Source organism: Nestor notabilis, unplaced genomic scaffold, assembly GCF_000696875.1.
Source record: "Nestor notabilis isolate BGI_N333 unplaced genomic scaffold, ASM69687v1 scaffold16137, whole genome shotgun sequence".
In the NCBI taxonomy this organism is placed as follows: Eukaryota; Metazoa; Chordata; class Aves; order Psittaciformes; family Psittacidae; genus Nestor; species Nestor notabilis.
Window position 1 is genome coordinate 30,086 of NW_009937103.1, and position 22,587 is coordinate 52,672.

General features: G+C 37.1%; 1 protein-coding gene across 1 annotated transcript in view; it reads left to right on the forward strand.

Annotated features, from left to right (window-relative positions):
- UBE3A (ubiquitin protein ligase E3A) overlaps positions 1–22,587 on the forward strand; it is a 49,284-nt gene extending 26,697 nt beyond the window's left edge. The window contains exons 5-13 of the mRNA XM_010018665.1: positions 970–1,280; positions 5,117–6,372; positions 13,952–14,096; positions 17,831–18,036; positions 19,788–19,952; positions 20,337–20,492; positions 20,585–20,658; positions 21,532–21,675; positions 21,914–22,587. Of these exons, the coding sequence (XP_010016967.1) occupies positions 970–1,280; positions 5,117–6,372; positions 13,952–14,096; positions 17,831–18,036; positions 19,788–19,952; positions 20,337–20,492; positions 20,585–20,658; positions 21,532–21,675; positions 21,914–22,034 (2,578 nt within the window). The 3' untranslated portion in view covers positions 22,035–22,587. The remainder of the gene's footprint in view (positions 1–969; positions 1,281–5,116; positions 6,373–13,951; positions 14,097–17,830; positions 18,037–19,787; positions 19,953–20,336; positions 20,493–20,584; positions 20,659–21,531; positions 21,676–21,913) is intronic.

Genomic DNA, 22,587 nt, shown 5'->3' on the forward strand with positions numbered 1-22,587 from the left:
TTAATAACTTGTTTTCTTAAACCCCCAAAACTTCATTTCTTGCCAAAATGTGGTCAAATATGGCACTCTTGGTGTGGCATGCAGTCCCAATTACCTGCAGCTTTCCAGTGATTTCTTTACTATTTGCATGTTTCTGTATGTCTGTGACCATATTAATTGCCAGTTAAATTTTCTTGTGTGTATATAAAGTACTGAGCACATTGACATATATAGCAATGCACTTGTAATTCTGCAACATACATACTTGCCATGTATAATTGCAGGAGAAAGGAGAGGATTTGGTGAATGGGTTTTTTTTGAGAATCATATAACTTACTAAGCAGAGGGGAATTACATTCAACCTTCAGCTCATCTGCAGTTGTGGTTGTGTCATCAGTTTAATTAACCAAGCAGTATTTTTCTTACAGATTTAGACAGACTAAATATCTGAAACTTTAAGTTGTTTAAAAAATGGGTTAGATTTTTAAAGGCTTTAGATCGTATTGGTGTAGTATTGCTAGTATTATTAAATAAATGGGTGAATTGTTTGTATTTCATATCTCTTCTCTCTGTCTCAGTGGCAATCATACCTCAGTACTATGTGTTAGACTCACCTGTATGAGATCCAGTTCTGTTTCATTCGGAGCCTTGCTTTGCATCTGAATTGGTCTCTCTTCTAGTGATAATTGAGATTGTTCAGAACTGAACAAGATTGCGTCCACTGTAACACTAAAATGTAAAGCTGAATACTGCATAAATAGGATTTACCTTTCACTTACATAGGCCCCACAAATTAAATTGTGTTAAATATATTTGCATTTGTCAAGATGAGAATCCTGCATTTAAAAACCCTCCTGGTGTGTCCTCTCTGAGACAGAAATCTTGTGTTTCAGTGCCTGACTAATCTCTGCCTTGCTGATGCTTTTGAATGAGCTTTGTATGTGAAAGCTCTACTAATCCTTGTACTTACTGTTTGAATGTTTGCTACAGGAAGCGAGCAGCTGCAAAGCATCTAATAGAGCGCTACTACCACCAGTTAACTGAGGGCTGTGGAAATGAAGCCTGCACGAATGAATTTTGTGCTTCCTGTCCAACTTTTCTCCGTATGGATAACAATGCAGCAGCCATTAAGGCCCTCGAGCTTTATAAGATTAATGCAAAACTCTGTGATCCTCATCCCTCCAAGAAAGGAACGAGCTCAGCTTACCTAGAAAACAATTCCAAAGGTGCCCATAACAATTCCTGCACTGACAGAAAAATGAACAAGAAGGAAATGCAAGGCCCAAGAGATGACTTTAAAGGTAAGACGTTGTTTTTGTTTTTTCATAAAACACATTTCGTAAGCACAATTACAGAATTCATTGTGGTGGTGTTCTGCTGAATGTGGGGGGTTTCTGCTGGCTTTAAAATACAATATTGGGCAATCAAGAATTTTACTATGGATTCTGAAAAATGGCTGAATTAATGCTGCACGCTGATTCCAAATCTGTATCTTTACCACTTCCCTGTTAAAATCATAGAATAGTTAGGGTTGGAAAGGAAAATCCATGTGCATTTGTTGCTTTCTGAGATTACTGGCTTTGCAAATATGGAGAGGTTGGGTTTTTTTAAATGCTGTTGCATGACTGCTTTAGTTTTGCAACTCTTCTGTAGTTAATGAGTTATAAAAGTTAAGCTTTAACTAATTCCAGATTCTGTTAAGAAACATAACAGAGGAACAAAAAATGATATAGTGGATGATAGGCAGTACTTTGACCAAGCTAAAAATTAAGCAAAGTGATATCTAAGCCAGTGTACAAAAATGAAAAACTGTTCTGTATGTCTTTTCTAACTTCTAGCTAGCTTTTCAAACTCTGTAGAATACTAAATAAATATTACAGTGTTGCCAAACCCTGTGGTGCAAGCAGAAGCTAAATTAAATGAAATTAAAGCCATTAACCTTTGAGCAGACCTTTAAGTATCATTGTTCTAAGTGGTGTAAACACAGAAGTTCAGATTCATTCATTTTACCTAAAGAAGGTGAAACTGTTTACAGTAAAGAATTAAGAAGCCCTACAGAATCAGCAATAAAACATACTATGTTACAAGACACTTAAGATGCTCCAGTCAATACCTACCTACATCTGTTTGTGCTTTATCTGATGCACAGATAAATTTGTCCCCAGATTATTTATGATCTGAGTAAGCAGAGAGGCAAACAGTACGGAGGGGAAAGGGAACCCAGTGTAATGTGAGATGGGCAAGAGGCACATTAGGTCTGTTTTGTGATTTGTCTCTGGATTTTGTGTATTTTTAATGGAGACATGCACATATAGAACTTCTTCGTTTTGACTGTACTGTGCTCTCTCCCCAAGATAGATATCTAAAGAGTCCTCTCAACCCATCCGCAGAGTCAGTCTTTTGTCTAAAGCAGTGATTCAGACTTGATCTGTTGCAGCATCTCAATTATTGACCTGTCTTTGTAGCTTTATGGACAGAGAGCATTAATGCATTCTTAAAGCCCATTGGAGACTCTGAATTACCTTTGGAACTTGATGATGTCTAGGGAATTCAGCACTCTGAATTTTTTATTTATTTTTTTTTTTAAGGTCCATCTGCAGTAACAGTTACTGGGAAAACTGCAGTTAAGCAAGCCAAGGAAAAGATATGCAGCTTGCTTTTATGCTTGACATAGGATTGAAAGTTCTAAATAAAATGAAAAAAATACCCTTCAAAAATAATTACTTAAATTACTTTTCTGTAGTGCTAAGACCTAAGACTATTTATTACTTTTGGAGAAAAATGTACCTGTAAGCCATTGTCAGCATCTCAGTAGTATCTTAGATGGCTGTCCAGAAATAGGAAGGGAACGGTGAAATTACAAATCTATTGAAATCATGGGTTACAAAAGTAGTCAGAGAGAGGGACATTTCAAAATCTGTGGTTATTACCTGGGAAGCTATTTTTAACTTATGGAAACCTATGTTTGACCAGAACATTAAACTGGAAACTGACAACAAAGTTTTTCCATAAGGGATAATGAAAAGATAATTAATAAGTCTGTTAATTGGGGAGTGTGTTGTTGGCAGTAAGTATGTCACATGCAGTCTTTCTCCACAGTCAAGGATCATGGCTAAAGCTTGACTTCATGTATGGATTTGTCATGGAGTATTACTGAGACCAGGGTCTGAGAGGAGATCACTTCACTGGATCACTTAGTTGCAATAGAAAACATGAGAGGAGAAGGCATATAGAAGCTCACATATCCAGACACAATTCAGCTAAAATTTACTTGAGTTAGAAAAAAACTTCATTATATATTTGTTCTTCTCCAGCTGTTCTCACTACTGTAAAGTAAAAATGGGGCAGACTCTTGTGATAGCTTAGGGGATGGTCGAAGGATATGATTTAAAACTGTTATCAAACTGCTAATGGTAATACTAAATATTTTAACTGGAAATAGCACATGGTTAGATTCTTTAATACTAAATAGTAAACCTTTAAAAGAATGACTAGGGAATTCCTGTTGCAACTACAGAAATCTGAAGTGTTGTTAAATAGTCAACTTTTGCTGATAACTTTTATGCTGTAACCTCTGCAATCCAGAGTTGGTGAACTTGAGGCTATGGTCCTCATTTTGAAGAGCTATGGCATGAAACAGCATCTGTATGAGCAGTTAATTTTCTTTTAGTCAACTTTGCTTCTTGGACCTGCGCTGCAGCAAGTACAAATAGGAGATGTTGCACTAAGCTTGAATCCTTTCATAATATTTTCAATGCTGCTGTTGTTTTAACAGGATGGATTTTAGTTTTGAAACTTTTTCACTGTCTTCAGATTGGTTGGAAGTCAATATGAGTAGCGTGACATAAGCTTAATCTTTCCTGTGTTATATGTGCTCTAAGAATGGCTTAGGGCTCTGCAGAAATCAATAGGTTGTCTGTCTTTGCATCATTTAGTTTGTATTTTTAATTTCATGACTGCTTGGAATGAATATTAGCGTAGGCAGTCACATTTCAAAATACTTTTAACATAGGACTGTCTTTATTAAAATTATATGCTTCCTCCTTTCTGCACAGATAGTTGTTCTAGCATGGTTGGTGAATACAGTGCTGTGATGAGCGGTTTTTAGATCTCTAGAGATGCTATTAAACAGATTCTGTTTTAGTTCTAAATTATGTGTCAGTTCAGAAAAATCTGCTTAAACTAGAACATCTTTTCAGGGTCTGATCATGTGGTAATCCTACTCTAAATCATCACCTGATGTGAAAGAATCTGTGGGTTCTGTTTGAGAAGTAGTGTAGAAAAGCTATAAATACTGTTTTTCCTAACGAGAAAGGAAGATTTCAAATAACAAAAGGACTCATTCCATATCAGGGGTTTTGGGGAGAGGTGGCAAGAGACAGGTATTCGGAGTGCATGCAAATGATGTATGTAAACTAGCTTGTTCATCTGAATAGCATGTTGATGAGTATACTCAAGATGTTTGTCTCGGTGAGGCCTAATGTACAAAAAGATAACCCACATACTCAACTGTGTAATTTAGAAGGCAGCATAAATTTCTGAACATGTATTGTGGTTTTTAAGAGGATTTTCAGGCATCAGTTTAGAATAAAAACAGTTGCAGAAAGCATTAAAAATAAGTAATCTTATATACCCATTAATATTCAACAAAACTAATTATTGGATTTTTAAGTCTATTTTCAAGGGAGAAAGAGAGTGTGAAGTCCATACATATCTGCTGTGTTTGAAAAAAGATGTTGATACAGTTTAGTTGGTGTATAGTTTAATGACTTACACATGAGCTGTGCAGATTTACTGGAAGACTGTTGTCACAGAGTCATATTCATTAAGACTTTTGAAGTTTAAACATCTTATTGATTTAGTTGCTCTTGTTTAGATGATACAGTACTGTTAACTACCAAATGCAGTTAACTGGCTGGAAAACAGTTTTACTGTTGAGCATGTTCTCGATCAGGGATCAACATCCATAAATAAAATATTTTACATGATTATAGTGAATGAAATTATAAAGTATCTGTCTTAAATTTATTCAACACTGACACTGTTTTTTTTCTGGTGTTAATGATATGGTACACACTGAGTAGAGCAAATTAGAAGTATTTTATCTTAATAAAATTAATCCTTTCTCTCTCTATAGATGTGACTTTTCTAACAGAAGACAAGATATATGAAATTCTTGAACTATGTCGAGAGAAAGAGGATTATTCCCCTTTAATCCGGGTGATTGGGAGAGTATTTTCTAGTGCTGAAGCATTGGTACAGAGTTTCCGAAAAGCCAAGCAGCACACCAAGGAGGAGCTCAAGTCTCTTCAAGGAAAGGATGAAGACAAAGATGAAGACGAAAAGGAAAAAGCTGCCTGTTCGGCTGCTGCTATGGAAGAAGATTCAGGTGCATCATCATCTTCGTCATCAAGAATAGGTGATAACACACAGGGAGATAATAACCTCCAAAAACTAGGCCCAGATGAAGTGTCTGTAGATATTGAAGCAGTCAGACGGGTCTATGATAGATTACTTTCTAATGAAAAAATAGAAACTGCCTTTTTAAATGCACTCGTGTACTTGTCACCTAATGTGGAATGTGACTTGACTTACCATAATGTGTACTCTCGGGATCCTAACTATCTGAATTTGTTTATTATTGTTATGGAGAATGGCAATCTTCATAGCCCAGAGTATCTGGAAATGGCTCTACCATTGTTTTGCAAAGCAATGAGCAAACTGCCCCTTGCAGCTCAAGCAAAACTGGTCAGATTGTGGTCTAAGTACAGAGCAGACCAAATTCGGAGAATGATGGAAACATTTCAGCAGCTTATTACTTACAAAGTCATAAGCAATGAGTTCAATAGTCGTAACCTAGTGAATGATGATGATGCTGTTGTTGCTGCTTCAAAGTGCTTGAAAATGGTTTACTATGCAAACGTAGTAGGAGGGGATGTGGATACAGATCATAATGAAGAGGAAGATGAAGAACCCATCCCAGAATCAAGTGAACTAACTCTTCAAGAGCTGTTGGGTGAGGAAAGAAGAAATAAAAAAGGTCCTCGAGTGGACCCGCTGGAAACTGAACTTGGTGTTAAAACTATAGATTGCAGAAAACCACTTATCCCTTTTGAAGAATTTATTAATGAACCACTGAATGATGTTCTAGAAATGGACAAAGACTACACTTTCTTCAAAGTAGAAACAGAAAATAAATTCTCTTTTATGACCTGCCCCTTCATATTGAATGCTGTTACCAAGAACCTGGGATTGTATTATGACAATAGAATCCGGATGTACAGTGAAAGACGCATAACTGTGCTTTACAGCTTAGTTCAAGGACAGCAGCTGAACCCATATTTGCGGCTTAAAGTGAGACGTGATCACATCATAGATGATGCACTCGTCCGGGTAAGTCATGCAGCAACATGGAACTTAGGTTTGTTGGTTCTGACTACTGCAAACTATGTAGGCTTTGACTAACAGAAAAGTACTGTGTATGAGTGCAGTGGTTTATGTACTAGATTTCATCTAGAAGAAAATCGAATAGCTTTACCATATTGAGTTTTACGCCTGCTGCTGAAGATTTGTATGTTAAGCAGAACTACTTCTACTCTGAGTGGTTGCAGACTTAGTTGTTTTGAAGTGTCAAATAGTTCTTACTCCCCATTAACAAATTCTGCAGTTACAGCTCTTAATGATGAGTGACCAACTTCTGTTTCAGTACTTCTCCTTTGTCCTCTGGACTGTCTGGGATCATCTTCTGATAGTAGAATTTTTCAAATGGAAGTTGGAATTAAAACCTTTCAGTTGTGTACTTTTGTTGTGGAGTTTTGAACTTCTAGTTGTAAAGTGTGTGGAGTGCCTGCAATATAAGTAGAACTTGTCACTTCTCTTAAGCGTTGTTACAATTTGGTGCAAATACTGGTATGACTGAGGAAGGAGAAGACAGACCTGTTGGTGCCTGAGAACTGTGAGAGCAGCCTGTTTCTGAATATGCTGCCTTCTCAAAGTAAAAGCTATTTGTTCAAACATTTTTGGAAGATGGGAATTATACAGGATACAAACTATAAAGAATACTTCACAGTAGATTTTCCTGTAAATATGTCCTTTAATTTTAGGACTCTTCCTCCTTTAGCTTCTTGCTTAAAGCTGTTATTTTTCAGAAGCTCATTTTCCTGTGTTCTGTTATTAAAGCACAACACTGTTTGCAAAAATTTAAATTTAACTGTAGCTTTAAAGCTTGTTGCTGAAGAGCCAGACAGGTATTTAGACACTCTGGAAAAGTACCCGGTTTTACCTCTTAGCTCAGCTGTTACTTTCAGTTAAATTTGATGACTTCAACTGCTACTGAAGGTCAATTGTGAGAGCCCTAAACGAGCTCCCAGCTTGATTTTTCTGTGTACCTATGAATTTCCAGATGGGTTAGCTGTTTCCTGGGAAATGCCACCCCTCCCAGTTTTGTATCATCAGCAAACTTGCTGAGGATATACTGTCCCTTTATCCAGTGATGAATAAGTTGAACTGTAGTGACTGGCCCTAGTACAGTACTGACCCCTGGGGATCATCACAAGCTACAGTCCTCTGACTAGACTCCACCAGTGATGATAACCCTTTGAGCGCTGCCATTCAGCCCATTCTCAACCCACCTCACTGTCCACTCATCTAACACACACTTCCTGGGCTTACCTATGAGGATGTTGTGGGAGATAGTGTCAAAATCCTTGGTGAAGTCAAGGTAGACAACATTCACTGCTTTCCCTTCATATACCCAGACAGTCATTCCATCACAGAAGGCTATCAGATTGGTCCAGCACGATTTCCCCTTGGTGAATCCATGCTGGCTACTCCTGATAAACTTTCTTGTTCTCCACGTGCTTCGAGGTGACATCCAGGATGAGCTGTTCCATCACTTTTCCAGAGATGGAGGTGAGGCTGACTGGCCAGTAGTTTCATGTGTTCTCCTTGCCTTTTTTGAAGACTGGGGTGTCATTGTCTTCTCCCTAGGCCTTGAGCACCTCTCCTGTTCTCCATGATGTTTCAAAGATCATGGGGAGTGGCACAGCAATAACATCTGCCAGCTCCCTCAGTACTCATGGATGCATCCCATCAGGGCCCATGGTACAGTTGTATCCTGTTGTGTTTTGTCACATCAATGTAATGGAGCTTATTTCCTTCACTGTTCAGCTTTCTGATACATAAATACTGGAAAAAAGGGAGGGACAGTACTATCTCTTTAGGAGAAGATGGGCTAAAAAAGGGTAAGAGCTAGTTTTGGGGAGATGTTTGTTTTGATGTCCATTCCAGCAGAGAGGAAGCAGGCCTTCCTCCTCCTGCTCATGATGAAAAGAAAAATGTGTAAATATGAGAAAAAGCTGTAAATACGAGAAAATATGTAAAAATCTGTAAATATGAGGAAAAAAATGTAGTTTAAAGCTACAGTTAAAGGCCACATATGGCTTGTTGTGGAAGGAAGTTGAAATCTTTGAGAACAATAAAAATATGTTTACTGTTGTTTAGAAGGCTCATGGGCAACATCAAATTGGTGCAGCTGCTGTATCACAATGGGGTCACAGCAGTTAGTGCTGTGCACGCTCTTGGTCTGTTGGAAATTTAGGTAATTTAAATCAGATTAAGCTCAAACATACTAATTTGTGATGGCCTTGCACAGCCTAGCAGTCTGCGAATACATGTCTGGGCAGTTGCCATGGATCCTCTTATGGCTGTTAATTTAAGCTGTCAGAACATGCTAAATTATGGTGATCTGACTCTCTCAAAGTCACAAGAAGGGTAAGAATTTTAAACTGTTTATTCTGGAACAGAAAATAAAAGAAAAAGATAAAATTGTTCTAAATTCAAGTGGTCTGAGCTGAACTGTGCAGCCCAGGAATTTCTTGAAGGGAATAGATTATGTTCAGTTAAATGCAGATGAATGAAGACTCGCCCTTCTTGATAGAGGAAGAGAGTATGTACCATTTCAAACAGATGCAACAAGGTAACTGTTGTAAGATGATGTGGCCTTAAGAAAAAAGTACTTGTCTACCTTAAAACTGTGGATGTCTTTGCCCAGAACTTGTAGCTTTTTATGAAAGGAGCCTCCATCTAAAGGTAATGGGCATTACAGGTATTCTGATGTGACCCACGCACAAACCTCAGAAGGTCTCTAAGCTGCGAATCTGCTGGAAAAGTATTGTAGGGAAAATGCTGTTGCATGCTGTTGTCTCGCAGTTTCTTCAGCAAATGCCTGATCTGAGAATTGCATGCTATTGTTACAGGTACTTCCCGTAGCAGATGAAGACGTGGTTTTAGTAATTTTTAAACTTCATTTCCACTTCCTATCTGGTCTGAACTAGGTCTTCAGTCTTGAGTCCTAATCGTCAGTTACTTGTTCTATCTCTGATTCTAGTCGAAGATGAGTACCATGCACTGACAGCATAAAACCTAAGTGAAAGCTACATTGTATGAGTTTGCAACAGTAATGGTTGTAGTTTTGAGTGCAGTGCTGAACTTCAGAAGGGTCTTACTGAAAACCATGAGAAAGATCTTGCCAAGATAATAGTCTTACGTAGTAAAAGCATATTCTTAGATCTGTTCAGTGGCAAAATGTTTCCAAAGGTGCTTAAATTGCAGGTAAGTAATTATGATTACATATATTTTTACCCTTGAATTGCATTTTTTACTTCTGCAGCTTGAATACTTATTTGAAGTAATTACATACTCAGGTCACTAGACCCGTGTCTTTACAGAACAATCAGGGCAGGCTATTTTAACTATATGTGGAATAACTCTGAGAACTTCCCGATAAAAGCATTTTCAGAAGTATTTATTAAAATGAGGTTGAAATTCTTATTCATATTTTCCTTATTGATGCTGGATATTTTCCAAGCAAATATGTCAATCAGCCTTCATATTTTCTTCTTGCAAATGGACTATACCAGTCTTTCTCCACTAATTGATTGAGCTAATTGAGTGATCACCAAGCTGTGTTTCTCTTATCATTACTTAATATTTAAAGTTCTAGAATTCAGTATGTGCACCTCACTTTTTGGACTTCATTAAAACAAATATGAGCACTGGTAAGTGATTTTTAATTTTTTTTTAATTATTACTGCTGCAGGATTTTTTCTTGAGAATTTTAAGCAATACATTTTAAATACAATTCCTGTTCAAAGTTGCTTATTAAGAGAGTCACAGTTCACTGTGGAACATGTATATCTAAGCAAAAACTTCATTTACAGATTCATTGTTCAGTTTCTTTGCATGTATGAAACTTGCATCAGAAACTTTTTCATTTTTCTTATTGAAATGGACTTAATGAAACACGCTTTCTTTATATTACAGATTTGTTGTATACTTGTATGTATGTTAATCTGAAAAGTCATTGGGTGGGGAATGCTGGAACTGGTAAAGCGCTAGTACCCACTTTTGTTAAGGAGCCCTTACATCTAGGAGTTGGTAGCTCAGTTTGCAGTTTTTGAAAGCAGTTAATATGCTTTTTTGTGTCTAACAAGTTTAAGAGGTTAGTTGTACTCCTGCTGGATCATGTTATGTGGATGTGGTAGTATTGCAAGGAAGCTTATCCTTAAATCCCCTCTTCTGCCTTTTCATCACCCAACAGCTATTTCTTTCATTCCTTTCCCCTGAGTTTACTCTTCCCCCCGCACCCTCATGCCCCAGACTGTATGTGGATTTATTCTCAGGTAGCAGTAATTTAATGGGTATGAGCTATGACACACAAGTTGTGCAAGTGAAAATGTGGTGGATTCCTTCAGCAGAGTCTGGCTGGTACTTGCTCACAAATAAGAAACTCAGTTTGACAAATTTCACATGGAATGCAGATAGCTGGCAGGCAGCAGGCCTCTTGCTTGTAAATGACTGCTGAATATATTGATGAGCACAAACTCTTATGTGGCAGCTGAAGCCAGTAGGCAGATTCTCTCAGGGTGTATTAGCAACAAAGTACTTAAGGACCTTTTTGGTTCTTTTTGTCGAAGTTTATGTTTTTGTTTGTCCAGTTGAAAATCTCAGCACTAGTATGCCTTGGTTGCATGCAGAATGTGTGTGACTGTGTTGACACATTCAAGCCCCACTCACAAGCCTATGCAGGAACTGCATAGGTTCCAGCTGGTGAGGATACTACTTAGTCATTTGAAGTATTACTTCACATTACTTCACATTTCAGAGAAATGTGATGGACTCATGATGTGTCACTGGTACTCTCAAAATTGAATTAATTGTGTTCATGTAATTTCTGCCTTCTAGTGAGGCAAGTATTCCTGCCACGGCCTTAAAGAGAACTTCTGTGTTACATTACTAGAACTTAAAGGGGGTTTTGATTGTTTTTAACTGAACAGAGATAGTTCAGCTACTGTCAATCTTAAGAAGGTAGCCAAACTCTGGTGTCACATCAAGCTTTTAAATGTTGTCATATTTCTGTCATATATTTCTGAAGTTCATATGTCCTTGCCATAGAAACACTGCTGCAGTTCTGCTAAAATTAGTGCCTCTCTATCATGACTACTGAGTTTCAATTTTTTTGTTGAGCATCAGTGTTGAGACAGGATGTTCAAAGGGGAGGTAAACCCACAACCTTCAGTTGAGCAGCTTAGCAACATTGTCCCAGTTATAGGATTTACTTCAAGCAACATCAGGCTTTGACTCAAAATACTATCTTTCTGATGATCCTTTATCTGACTCCCTTGAAGACGTCCAGTGCACTGTTCCAATATGCCCAACCACTGTTGCTCAACTATGAGTGTTTCCTTCCCCTTTTCTAAACACTGCTTTTCTTTTATGTCATTCATTGCAGTGTAGTTCTCAGCCAAAAAATCATTTTGAAGTATTTTTTAATTGCTTTATATGTATAAATATGAGAACTCTTAGTGTATTTCTATGACACAAATGAGCATTTACACTATGACAAAGGGTTGCTCACCCAAAAGAAATGCAAAGGTAATACTTGCTTTTTCAGAACTCGTGAAAATTCATTAAAATTGCAAAATTTCTGGTGGTATATACTGCAAACTGTGACCGGGGAGAAAAACACCAAGGCATTGTTAGTGCCACTTGTAAGTAGAAGAGACTCAGCTTAGGAGAACTGTCTGTCCAGTGTGAATGTGTAACCAGTATTAAGGATCTTAAAATAAATGCTTCTCTGTTTTTAAAATCTCAGTTGTATTTGAAACATGGCTTAAGCTCCATGGTTGTCCTATTCAGAAAGAAAAAACTTTACACATCTGTAAAATGCATAATTTTAAGATTTTAATGGTTTTACAAGATACAAGATTACATTGTTATGGAAAGCATGTGATGAGAAAAGCAAGGCAGGGGACACACACCATATGTTTTTTGCTGCAGAAGTATTGTTGATAAAAATTACAGTGAATTTCAAAGAATAAATGTTATTTGGCCTCCTTAGAGGCAAACCCACTTCATTGCAATTGGTATGCAATAGAATACCAAATGCTTTATGTAGTACTTAACTATGTTTTCCAGTTAATTTTGTAACAGTATACATCCCAGTCAGCTAATCTGACTTGCTGTCTTTATTGGGGTCTTCATGGCTTGCTTCTGTTGGTTGTTTAATTTTTTTACCTGAGCTTTATATGATATGAAGTTACACTGTGTGTCTTTCTGACACTAGTTTTCAATCCCAGATAGTGCAGTTTTCTCCACATGCTCCTTTTGCATGAGGAGCTTCAAAGTCTTCAGACCTGTTAATGCTAACTACCTTAGCTCTGTCTCACATCTGCCCCTGCTGTGCTGCTTGAAACATGGCTGGCTGACTTGGCAGTTACCAGGAGAAAATGTGTCTTACTGGTGAAGTCATTTTGAGTTGATGGTGTGATGATTGCTACCTTTATCCTCTCTGCTCTGTTCCTGTTTTCCTTTACACTTGTCTAGTAAAACTCTGTGATGTAAAGAATGTGTTGGCATGTGTGTGTGGGTAAGGTAGGGTAGTGACATAGAAAGAAGAGGTTCGGTGTGTTAAGGACACCTGGTGGTAAGTACAGGTCCCACTAGCTCAGATTAGAGGCAACTCTCACCAGTAATAGAGTCTTGGTAGAGGAATGCACCGGTCGATTTGTGCTTTACTGCTGTTGCATTTTCTTTGCCATGTAGGTGAGTTTAATGTAATCATGTTGCTCAGGTTTAACAAATATATTTTTGCTTTCAAGCAGCATATTATCAGCTGCAAATTATTCGTGCATAACTTTTCATTAACTGAAAGGATACATTTTTGTTGTAAGAAAGTGAAAGACTTGTAATGGCCTTTATGTAGACACGAAATCTTTTCCTGTGAGACATTGCAACTTGTATTTGACCTTAACTGAATATTCACTTTCATGGAGGCAGTGCAGTAGATCTGTTTAAAGGCACTGAAGAAATAAGAGCAAGAGATTTCTGAGACTTCTTCATTAGCGTCAAAAGAAAGAGAGACCGATTTGACTGTAATCCTAGTGTCTTTTAATTTCTGGGGTGTTTTTTCTCCAGCTCTTTGTTTGTGAGATGCAATTACTAGTCAAAGGCTTGTCTTCTGTCTTTCACTCTGAAAACATATCCGTGTAATCCCTTCACAAAACCATTTGTTGTCAAACATGTAGATCAGATTGCAGTCTCTTCATTGTCAGATGAATTTAATTATCCCAGTAATACATCTTGTTTTCATACTGTTTTCTGTGAATTTTGTGCAACACAATGCTAACTTATTTCAAATAAGTGCTTAAAAGAATAGAAATGGAGAAGGCTAACAGCCTTAATTGGCTAACAGATCAGATCTGTGGTAAGTTTCTTGCTGTGTTAATCCCCAAATTCTGATACAGGCTTAGAGTGATTTAGCATTACTATTGGTTTCTCATATTTTACTGTTGAGATTTATACTTGCTTTCTTAGGTTTGGAGGATAGTTTTGATCTCATTATTTGATATTCAATCAACTCTTCTAGTAAACAGATTTACTAATGAAATACTTCTGTCTGTTCACTCAATAGCTAGAGATGATTGCCATGGAAAATCCTGCAGACTTGAAGAAGCAATTGTATGTTGAATTTGAAGGAGAGCAAGGGGTAGATGAAGGAGGTGTTTCCAAAGAATTTTTTCAACTGGTTGTGGAAGAAATCTTCAATCCAGATATTGGTATGTGCTATAATAATTTATGAATTTATCAAATTTTTCACACAAGAGGTTGGAGCAGATGATCTTTCAAGGTCCCTTCCAACCTGGGCTGTTCTATTTATGCAGTGCCTTTCTGTATCTGCTGCTGCTTCTTTCTGAAGCTCTCCAGATTTCTTGGTGATCATGAGAGTGTCTGACCCCTTGAGGCTCACTATGTCTTTATCATCAGTCATCCTCCTACGGAGGAATGATGAAAAGCATGTGTATAGCTAGTGAAAGCTACCACTGCTTGTTTGGAGATAAATCAGTAGTATAGGGTTTCTTTGCAGGGTTCCTGTGTTTGTTCTCTCACCTTTCTCCTCGCTTTGCTTTGTGATTAGCTTCTAGAATTAGTAATCAAACCAGAGAGGAAGAGCTTCTGCAATAAAACCAGAGTAGGACTTATGGTGAGTTTTTATTTCCTCCCCTTCCTCCAGCTTAAAACATCTGATAGTCTCAGTTCTTCTAATGATTTCATCTAAAAGGGGTACAAATCCAAAGTGTAGAAGTAATGTCAAATTTCACTGTAGTTACTTGGAGCTAAGAGATACTGATATATCAGAGCCAAAGTTTTATGCTTGTGTTTTAACAGTTGCATTTCCATCTTACTTTTTTTTTATCTCCCTGCTCCCTGCACCAGTCTCTAATGCTTCTGCCTTTATACATGCAAGGACATGCTGCTTTTAATATGCAGCTCGTCTGCTGCTCTGAAAAGATCAAAATGTTTAAAATGGTACTAATACTTTGTGTTAGAACAGAAATGAGACCTGCCAGGTTCCTATACTAATTCCATAGTTTGTGAACTGCGATGGCACATTGCAATTCCCATAGTGGAACAACAGTGGCTCAACAGCTTGTGGCCATTAGTTAATTTGGGTTCATTGAGCTGTTTTAAAAAATAAAGCTGCTGTTCTTGGTTTTGTAGCTTAGAGAATTGATGAATAAACATAAAAATTCATTTTGTTTGGGTTGAAGAGGACATCCCCAGAATCAGCAACAGAATCTGAACCTTGGCACCTGCTGTTAACTGTATACAAGCCAGTTCTTATAACAAGCAATATGGATCCATAGACAAGTCTTACTCTGAAATCTGCCATTAACTTGGAGAGATTTGGAATCTGACTTAGCAAGGTTACTTGGAATAAATTGGAGTATAGCAAAATAAGGAAGTCTCACTACTTTAAAAGAGGTGTATTTCCAGTGCAAAATACATTGTTTTGGTTGGTTGGTTGTTTTCTTTTTACCTGAGTTTAGCTAATCAGAAGTTGTGTGGAATGCCTATATTGAAATAATCCCATTTAGTAACTGAAGTCTGATTCAGCTGAGATCCAGCCAGTGTATATATGCTCCCTGTGTATAAAGATGGGTAATAGATTAGATGTGCATGCATGCTTTATGTTTTATTTCTGTATTCAAAATACAAAAAAGTAAGTACACTTTTTGTATTCATATCAATCTTTGGAGGGGGAAGGGCATTTATTGGCTTTTGGCATAAACGTGCAAAACCAGAAAATGTAGCTTGCATTCGTAGTCTTCATTTGCACCTGTTAATGTGCACTGCAGTTTAACGGTTTATACACCATATATGCCAAGTGGATTTTTGTTGAATTGTAAACACTTTATTTACCTGAGAAAATGAAGGAAATACTTTAAATGGAATTTAAAATGTCATCTGATAGGTATGTGTGGAGTCTTGCTTATATCTGTAACAGTTTTGTTGCCATTACATTTCAAGTATTTTCATTTTAAACTACTATAAATTTTTACTCAAAGGAGGTAATAACTCAGGCAAAATTGGATTTATGACCAACAGTCACCATGGTAAAAGGGAAGAAGGAATAACTTCATACAATATTCTGACCAACGCTATACAATTGGTTTTGTCTTATTGCAGCTTCCAGTTTCTTCTGGTGTTTCATTATTATTTTAATGTACTATAATCTTAGTTTTGGTCAATGAATAAAATACCGTATTTCACATTAAAGTGTTTCCAGATGTTGTTCTGGGTAAAGTGTTAGTCCTTAATTATTAGACATTTGCTGAAGTTGTTTATTTTGACTGTTTAACTCTTCCATCATCTTCCAAAAGTACAAGTCATTGCTTTTATTGTGCTAATAATCCAGAAGTTACTTCAGTCAGTTCAAAAAAATGGAATGCAGGCTTCTCTTTAACATTTCTCCTATATATGCTTGTCTTGCTCATCCATTTCTGATTTCCAGTTGCCTTACCTGACGTGTTAGTCTTCTTATTTGTGTGCTTCCCCTAATAGCTGGCCCTGTCCTAGTATCTTACTGTGATAAATAATCCTCAATTTTGGGGAACAGCCAGTCTCTGAATGAGTTCGCAGTTCATTTCCTTACACTGAATGAGAGTTCAGGCATTATCTCTTGGCTGAAGGTGACGTTTTTAGTCTTGGGAGTAATTCTGTGGCTCTGTTTATATGGCTTTGTAATCAATTTGTACCATCTCAATAGGTTGTAAATAAGCATATCTTTTAAGAACTGACAGGATAAATCCTTGTGGCAAATGTAGTTCATGTTGTTGACTGTGTGCATCTAATTTCTGTTGTGTTGGGAGGAAGGAGCCTGGGCACTTTTCCTTAGGCTCTGCCTGGAAATCATGAGACTGAGCTGTAAAAGTAACAGGTCACGGTGACTATACTTGTCTCTCTCTCCCCTTAAGTCTATGGGCTTTGCATTTATCTTGCTTCAGTATCTAGTAAGGTAATGGATTTTACTGTGGGATTCATTTAAATAGTTTATAGCCTGTGCAGAAATTTGGGTTTCATAAACAAGAGCTAACTTACAGCCAAAAGGGTTAAGGGAGTCTTTGCCCTTCCCTTCTCTGTACAGTCCTATCCACTCCCTGTAGCTCCTGGTATGTGCCAGTTCGGCCACTTGTTGAAGCCTTCTGTGAAGGTACTCAGCTTGTGGACTTGGCAGAAAATTGGTCACCTGAAACAATGAGCTGAATCAGATGAAGTGAGATAGGGGAGCAAAGCAGAACCTCTCCCTTTCAACAGTGACAAGCTGTTAAAAGTTGCAACCCCTCCTGTGAAACACAGTCCTATGTTACAGAGTCCCATGTTACATTTTCTCCTTAAGATGTATGTGATAGCTGCAGCAAGACCAGGCCTTGCCAAGTACCTTTAAACAAGCAAACAAAACCCACATCTGTTGGGGATCTGACTCTATAAGATTATATGTGATGGTTAATCCCTGCTCCATCCTCATAGTTTCCAATGCAGGGCTGCATCTAGTCCTGTTCCTTTGCTGAAACTGACCTGGAAAAGCCTTTGAGGAAAGGCTATCACTTTATAGTAATTGGAGTTCTTTAGGATTATTTCATCCATGTGGGTTTTGATTATGTTCTTTTCTTGCCCTGTTGTATTTAGCAAAGTTACAATCGATGTTGACAATATGCTGCTGCTTCCTCGGTAATGGAAGGTGATGAAAGGTTGTGTATGTACAGGTTCAGTGGGCATTGCAGGATGTTATATTGCAGGTCTCCTGCATGCTTGTAGTGGTAATGTGAGTAGCAGTATTTTGAGCAGCTCCAATTACCCTAAGGTAAGTAGGTTCTCTTCACATTAAATTCACTGTAATGTTAAGCATGTTTTAAAGGTATTCTAATGCAAATGTGTTTATAATGGTATGTTTTACATGTCATTTTTATTGAAATGTGACCAGGATTGTTCAACTTCATTTTTTTTACAGGGATGTTCACATACGATGAATCTACAAAACTGTTTTGGTTTAATCCGTCCTCTTTTGAAACTGAGGGTCAGTTTACACTGATTGGCATAGTACTGGGGCTGGCTATTTACAATAACTGTATACTGGACGTACATTTTCCCATGGTTGTCTACAGGAAGCTAATGGGCAAAAAAGGAACTTTCCGTGATCTGGCAGACTCTCATCCTGTAAGTTCATTATGTTCTTTGAGTTTATCAATGCATTTGTCATGCAATAACTTGATCTAGGTTTAATGCAAATACAAGATCACTGTCGAAAGTGGAAGTGAAATAACCAGTGACTTGTGTGAAGAGTATGTATTAAATAAATTCATAAGCAATAAGATCTCTTACCACATCTGGCTTGGAGGAAGTAGAATTGTCAAGTAAACAAATAGGTCTGGGTATCAGTAAAGCTTTGTTACATTTTTATTTTTTTTTTACATACTGCCTAAATTGCTTAATACCACTAAGCACTACTAAGCATTAACCATTATTCATAGTATCTTCCCAAAGAGACTTCTAAAATTAGGCTGTTTATATCTATTTATAGAAGTAGATTTCTACAACAAATTTGCAAGTAACAGTAGACGTACAAAAAGGTATGATGAGGCAGTCTGAATATCTGTACAGTTTGGGAGCAATGATCAGTATCCATCTTCCCTACCTCTCCCCAGACAGTGGCTATACAAAAGCACTAAGCCATGCACGCGTTTTAGTATATAGAGCACAGAAGCAGCTATGCAGGGTTGACTTGCCCTGCTTCATCTGCAATTAAAGATCACCAGCAGCTTTCTCTCATGCTAGCTAGCATGAGTTGAAATGCTTCCTTTCATTTCACTTTTCATAAGCACTTAGGCAAACCTTCAGTTACTCAAAAAAGATGAGTAGAATCATAAAATCAGCTAGGTTGGAAAAAACCTTTAAGATCATCAAGTCCAACTGCTAGAGCATGGACATTATAGTGTTCACCAGCCCTTACGCCAGCAGTTCCAAGTCCAGTCACTGTCAATGGAAGATACTTTAAAGGTGCTGTGGAAGAATCAAAAGCATACAGATAGTGAAAAGATGAGGCTTATGTGTAAACTCTCCATAATTGAAACACTGATGAGAAATTTATTATTTCTACTTCACTATAAAAAATATAGTTGCACTCAGTTGTTGCTTTACCTTTATTTTGCATTCTTGAGTCTTACACCTCTGCCTCAGCCAAATAATTGTTCCTTCTGTGTGTAGCATTTGGTTTCCAAGAGAGTCTTGAGCTTTTCCTGAGGCATAGCAAAGAGGGAAGGCTGGTTGCTCCTTTGAATAGAGCAAGTTCTTGCAGTTAATTTCAGATTCCACTTGGCAAATTCTGACCTAACTTAAGATTTTTTTTTTTTTTATTTATTTTTTCTTGGTGCATAAATGTTTTCTTACTTTAATGACTGCCCCATCTGTGTTGCTTCAAGATTACTTCCTAGTTTGTTTGGGTTTTAAATCAAGATGTAGAAGACAAAAGCTTGCTGCCTGGATTTTATCTGATATAAGATACAGCATTTTATTTCAATACGTGTATGTTCAACTTACTAGTGTAATGTGTTCTGGGTGCCAAAAGTAAATACAGTTTCAAGAGAGTTGAATGATAAAGAGGTAATCAGTGGCTTTGAAGCTACAGGTTTGACCATTGCATTTAGGAATATTCCTGTGTACTAGTAGGCTTTTCTAAGGGACTTATCATTCATTGCCATGTTTCTTTTTTATCTTTCCTTAATATCTGCTATCGGTGGCTCTTTCAAATACTCAGTTTAACATACCTTTGTTCGGACTATTATGGGAGATCTTGGGGGACTTGTGTCATAGAATGCAACAACCCTTTTTGAGCAGATGACTTTGTCTTCTGGTATTACTCAGTGAAATCCTGAAATTTGTTTGACAGACGTGTATTTTTTATTCTCTAGGTTCTTTACCAGAGTTTGAGAGATTTGCTAGAGTATGAAGGAAGTGTGGAAGATGATATGATGATAACGTTTCAAATATCTCACACGGATCTCTTTGGCAATCCAATGATGCATGATTTAAAGGAAAACGGTGATAAAATTCCTATTACGAATGAAAATAGAAAGGTACACTCAAATGATTTATTTGATTTTTTTTTTAATGTAATCTGTAATTTTTAGATACTCTATGCAGAATTGTGTAGCACTATAAAGGTTTGGTCTCACTTCTGATTTAAGCTTAAAAGCCTTTTTAAATTGCTATAGCACAGTGTAGTTGTAAGCAGGAAAGGCTTATCTTTTTAAAGAAAACATCGATACATAGCTTCTGGATGCAGTGCTTGACCTGTCTGAGAAATATGTGGGACTTGGTCTTTATTATTGCTGAGTAGAAGCTGAGCCCAGATAATCTAAGTAGAATTATATGTATTTCTGGATCTTATATTTTTGGGAAATGCTTTGAGTGGCATGTGTTAAAGTACTAAGTTTTTTTTGGGGATTGTTTTCTTACAGGAATTTGTCAATCTGTATGCTGACTATATACTCAATAAATCAGTAGAAAAGCAGTTCAAGGCCTTTCGGAGAGGATTCCACATGGTGACCAATGAATCTCCTTTGAAATATTTATTTAGACCAGAGGAAATTGAATTACTTATATGTGGAAGTAGGGTAAGAATCCTGAATGTACACCAGAAAGTGGAGCTTTTTTGATCCTAAGTACATAACTAGTGGTCATTTTAAAAAATGTCATCTTCTTACAGAATTTAGATTTTCAAGCACTAGAAGAAACTACAGAATATGATGGTGGCTATACAAGAGACTCTCTTATTATTAGGTAATTTTTTTTTCTGCTTTCTGAAAGATGAAAAGCACTTTACATGGCTGTTTCTTCCTAGTATTGTAAGATTTAGTATTTTTGTAGTGCTGGAGATTCAAGTGTCTCACGTATAATTCCATTTTATTCAAGTACTGTCATTAGAAAAGAGCAGATAGTGTAGGTACTGTCTCTAGCTTCCAGTGAACTTTGGTAAAGCTTAAAAGGGATTTTTCCCTGGGTTTTTTGTCTCTCATACCATACCATATAGTACACCCAGTATAAACAGGGCTGTTTAAATAAATTACCACTGCTTTGCTGTTGTTTAAATCACAAACACTGAATTGTTTAAATAGGTTGCATGTGTAGACCATTCTGCTGTAATTAGAAATCAAGTAAATTCAGTGTTTTTGATGTCTCTACCCTCTTGTCCTCTTTGACTAGAGAACTCTGAAGACAAGGGTTAGGGAAGTGTGCATCTTCAGTGCTCTAGACTTTGCCAACTACTTAACTAGTTCCTGCTAGGGTAGAAAACCTTTGACAGCAGCTGCATTTGTTTACTCTAGTGTTTAAGACAGTGCTAGAAATGGGCAGTGTAGTGGAGCCACTATAATTCCTTAGGAAATGGGAATACTAAAATAAAGAAAGAATATTCGCAGATCACTTATCAGCTGAATTAACATTTAAAAACAGTTAAACTGCAGTTTTTTGGTTTTAATTCTGATTACTTCTGAATCTCATTGATTGGTAAATAAGTTACTGGCTTGGTTTATGAATGCAACTTGTAAACTTGCTGTTAGGATTAATTAGTATTACTAAACATTCAAAGTTCAGTTACTTCTAAGAGTCTCATTTATACCAGAGATTTCAGTTCACTTTTTTATTTCTTCATAGGGAATTCTGGGAAATTGTCCATTCATTTACAGACGAACAGAAAAGATTATTCTTACAGTTTACAACAGGCACAGACAGAGCCCCCGTGGGAGGACTTGGAAAGTTAAAGATGATCATAGCCAAAAATGGCCCAGATACAGAGAGGTAAAAAAAAAAAAAAAGAAAAAATTTCAACATTTTGCTTGTTTGTTTATAAATGGAAGCAAATTCTCTGCTTTTAAGTTAACTTGGTTAAATCTGGAAAGTTGAATCTTTAAGCAAAGCAGATTCTCTTTAAATTCATTATTTTGGATGTGTGAAAGAGCGATGTATTTCTTTGCAGGTACTGCATGTTCCCAGATCTGAATTCTTGTTCTTCTTTTCTCCTTTGTTTTCCCCACAGGTTACCTACATCTCACACATGCTTTAATGTACTTTTGCTTCCGGAGTACTCGAGCAAAGAAAAGCTTAAGGAGAGATTATTGAAGGCCATCACATATGCCAAAGGATTTGGCATGCTGTAATGAATATAACAAAAGGGATTAAAAAATGATGGTGATGATGTCCCTGTCTAAAAAGGCCATAAGATAGCGAGCTACAGTAGTCACCTGTGTTTGTGCCTCCCTTCTTTACTGGGGACATTGGGCTGGAACAGCAGATTTCAGCTGCTTATATGAACAAAATCTTTATTTTTTCTTTTAGCGTGAAAGTGTTACATATTCTTTCACTTGTATGTACAGAGAGGTTTTCCTGAATATTTATTTTAAGGGTTAAATCACTTTTGCTTGTGTTTATTACTGCTTGAAGTTGAGCCTTTTTGAGTATTTACAAGAAAACAAACTGTACTCTCCCAAGGAAAATATTGCCATCATTTGTAGACCATGTAACCTTCAAGTATGTGCTATATTTTTGTCCCTGTATCTAATCAAATCAAGAACTGTACTTTTTGAAGAGTTTGCTTTTGAAACTTGAAGTCTTGGAAAACAGTGTGATGCAATTACTGCTGTTCTAGCCCCCAAAGAGTTTCTGTGCAAAATCTTAAGAATCAATAAAGACGGAAGGGAGAACTTGGAATGT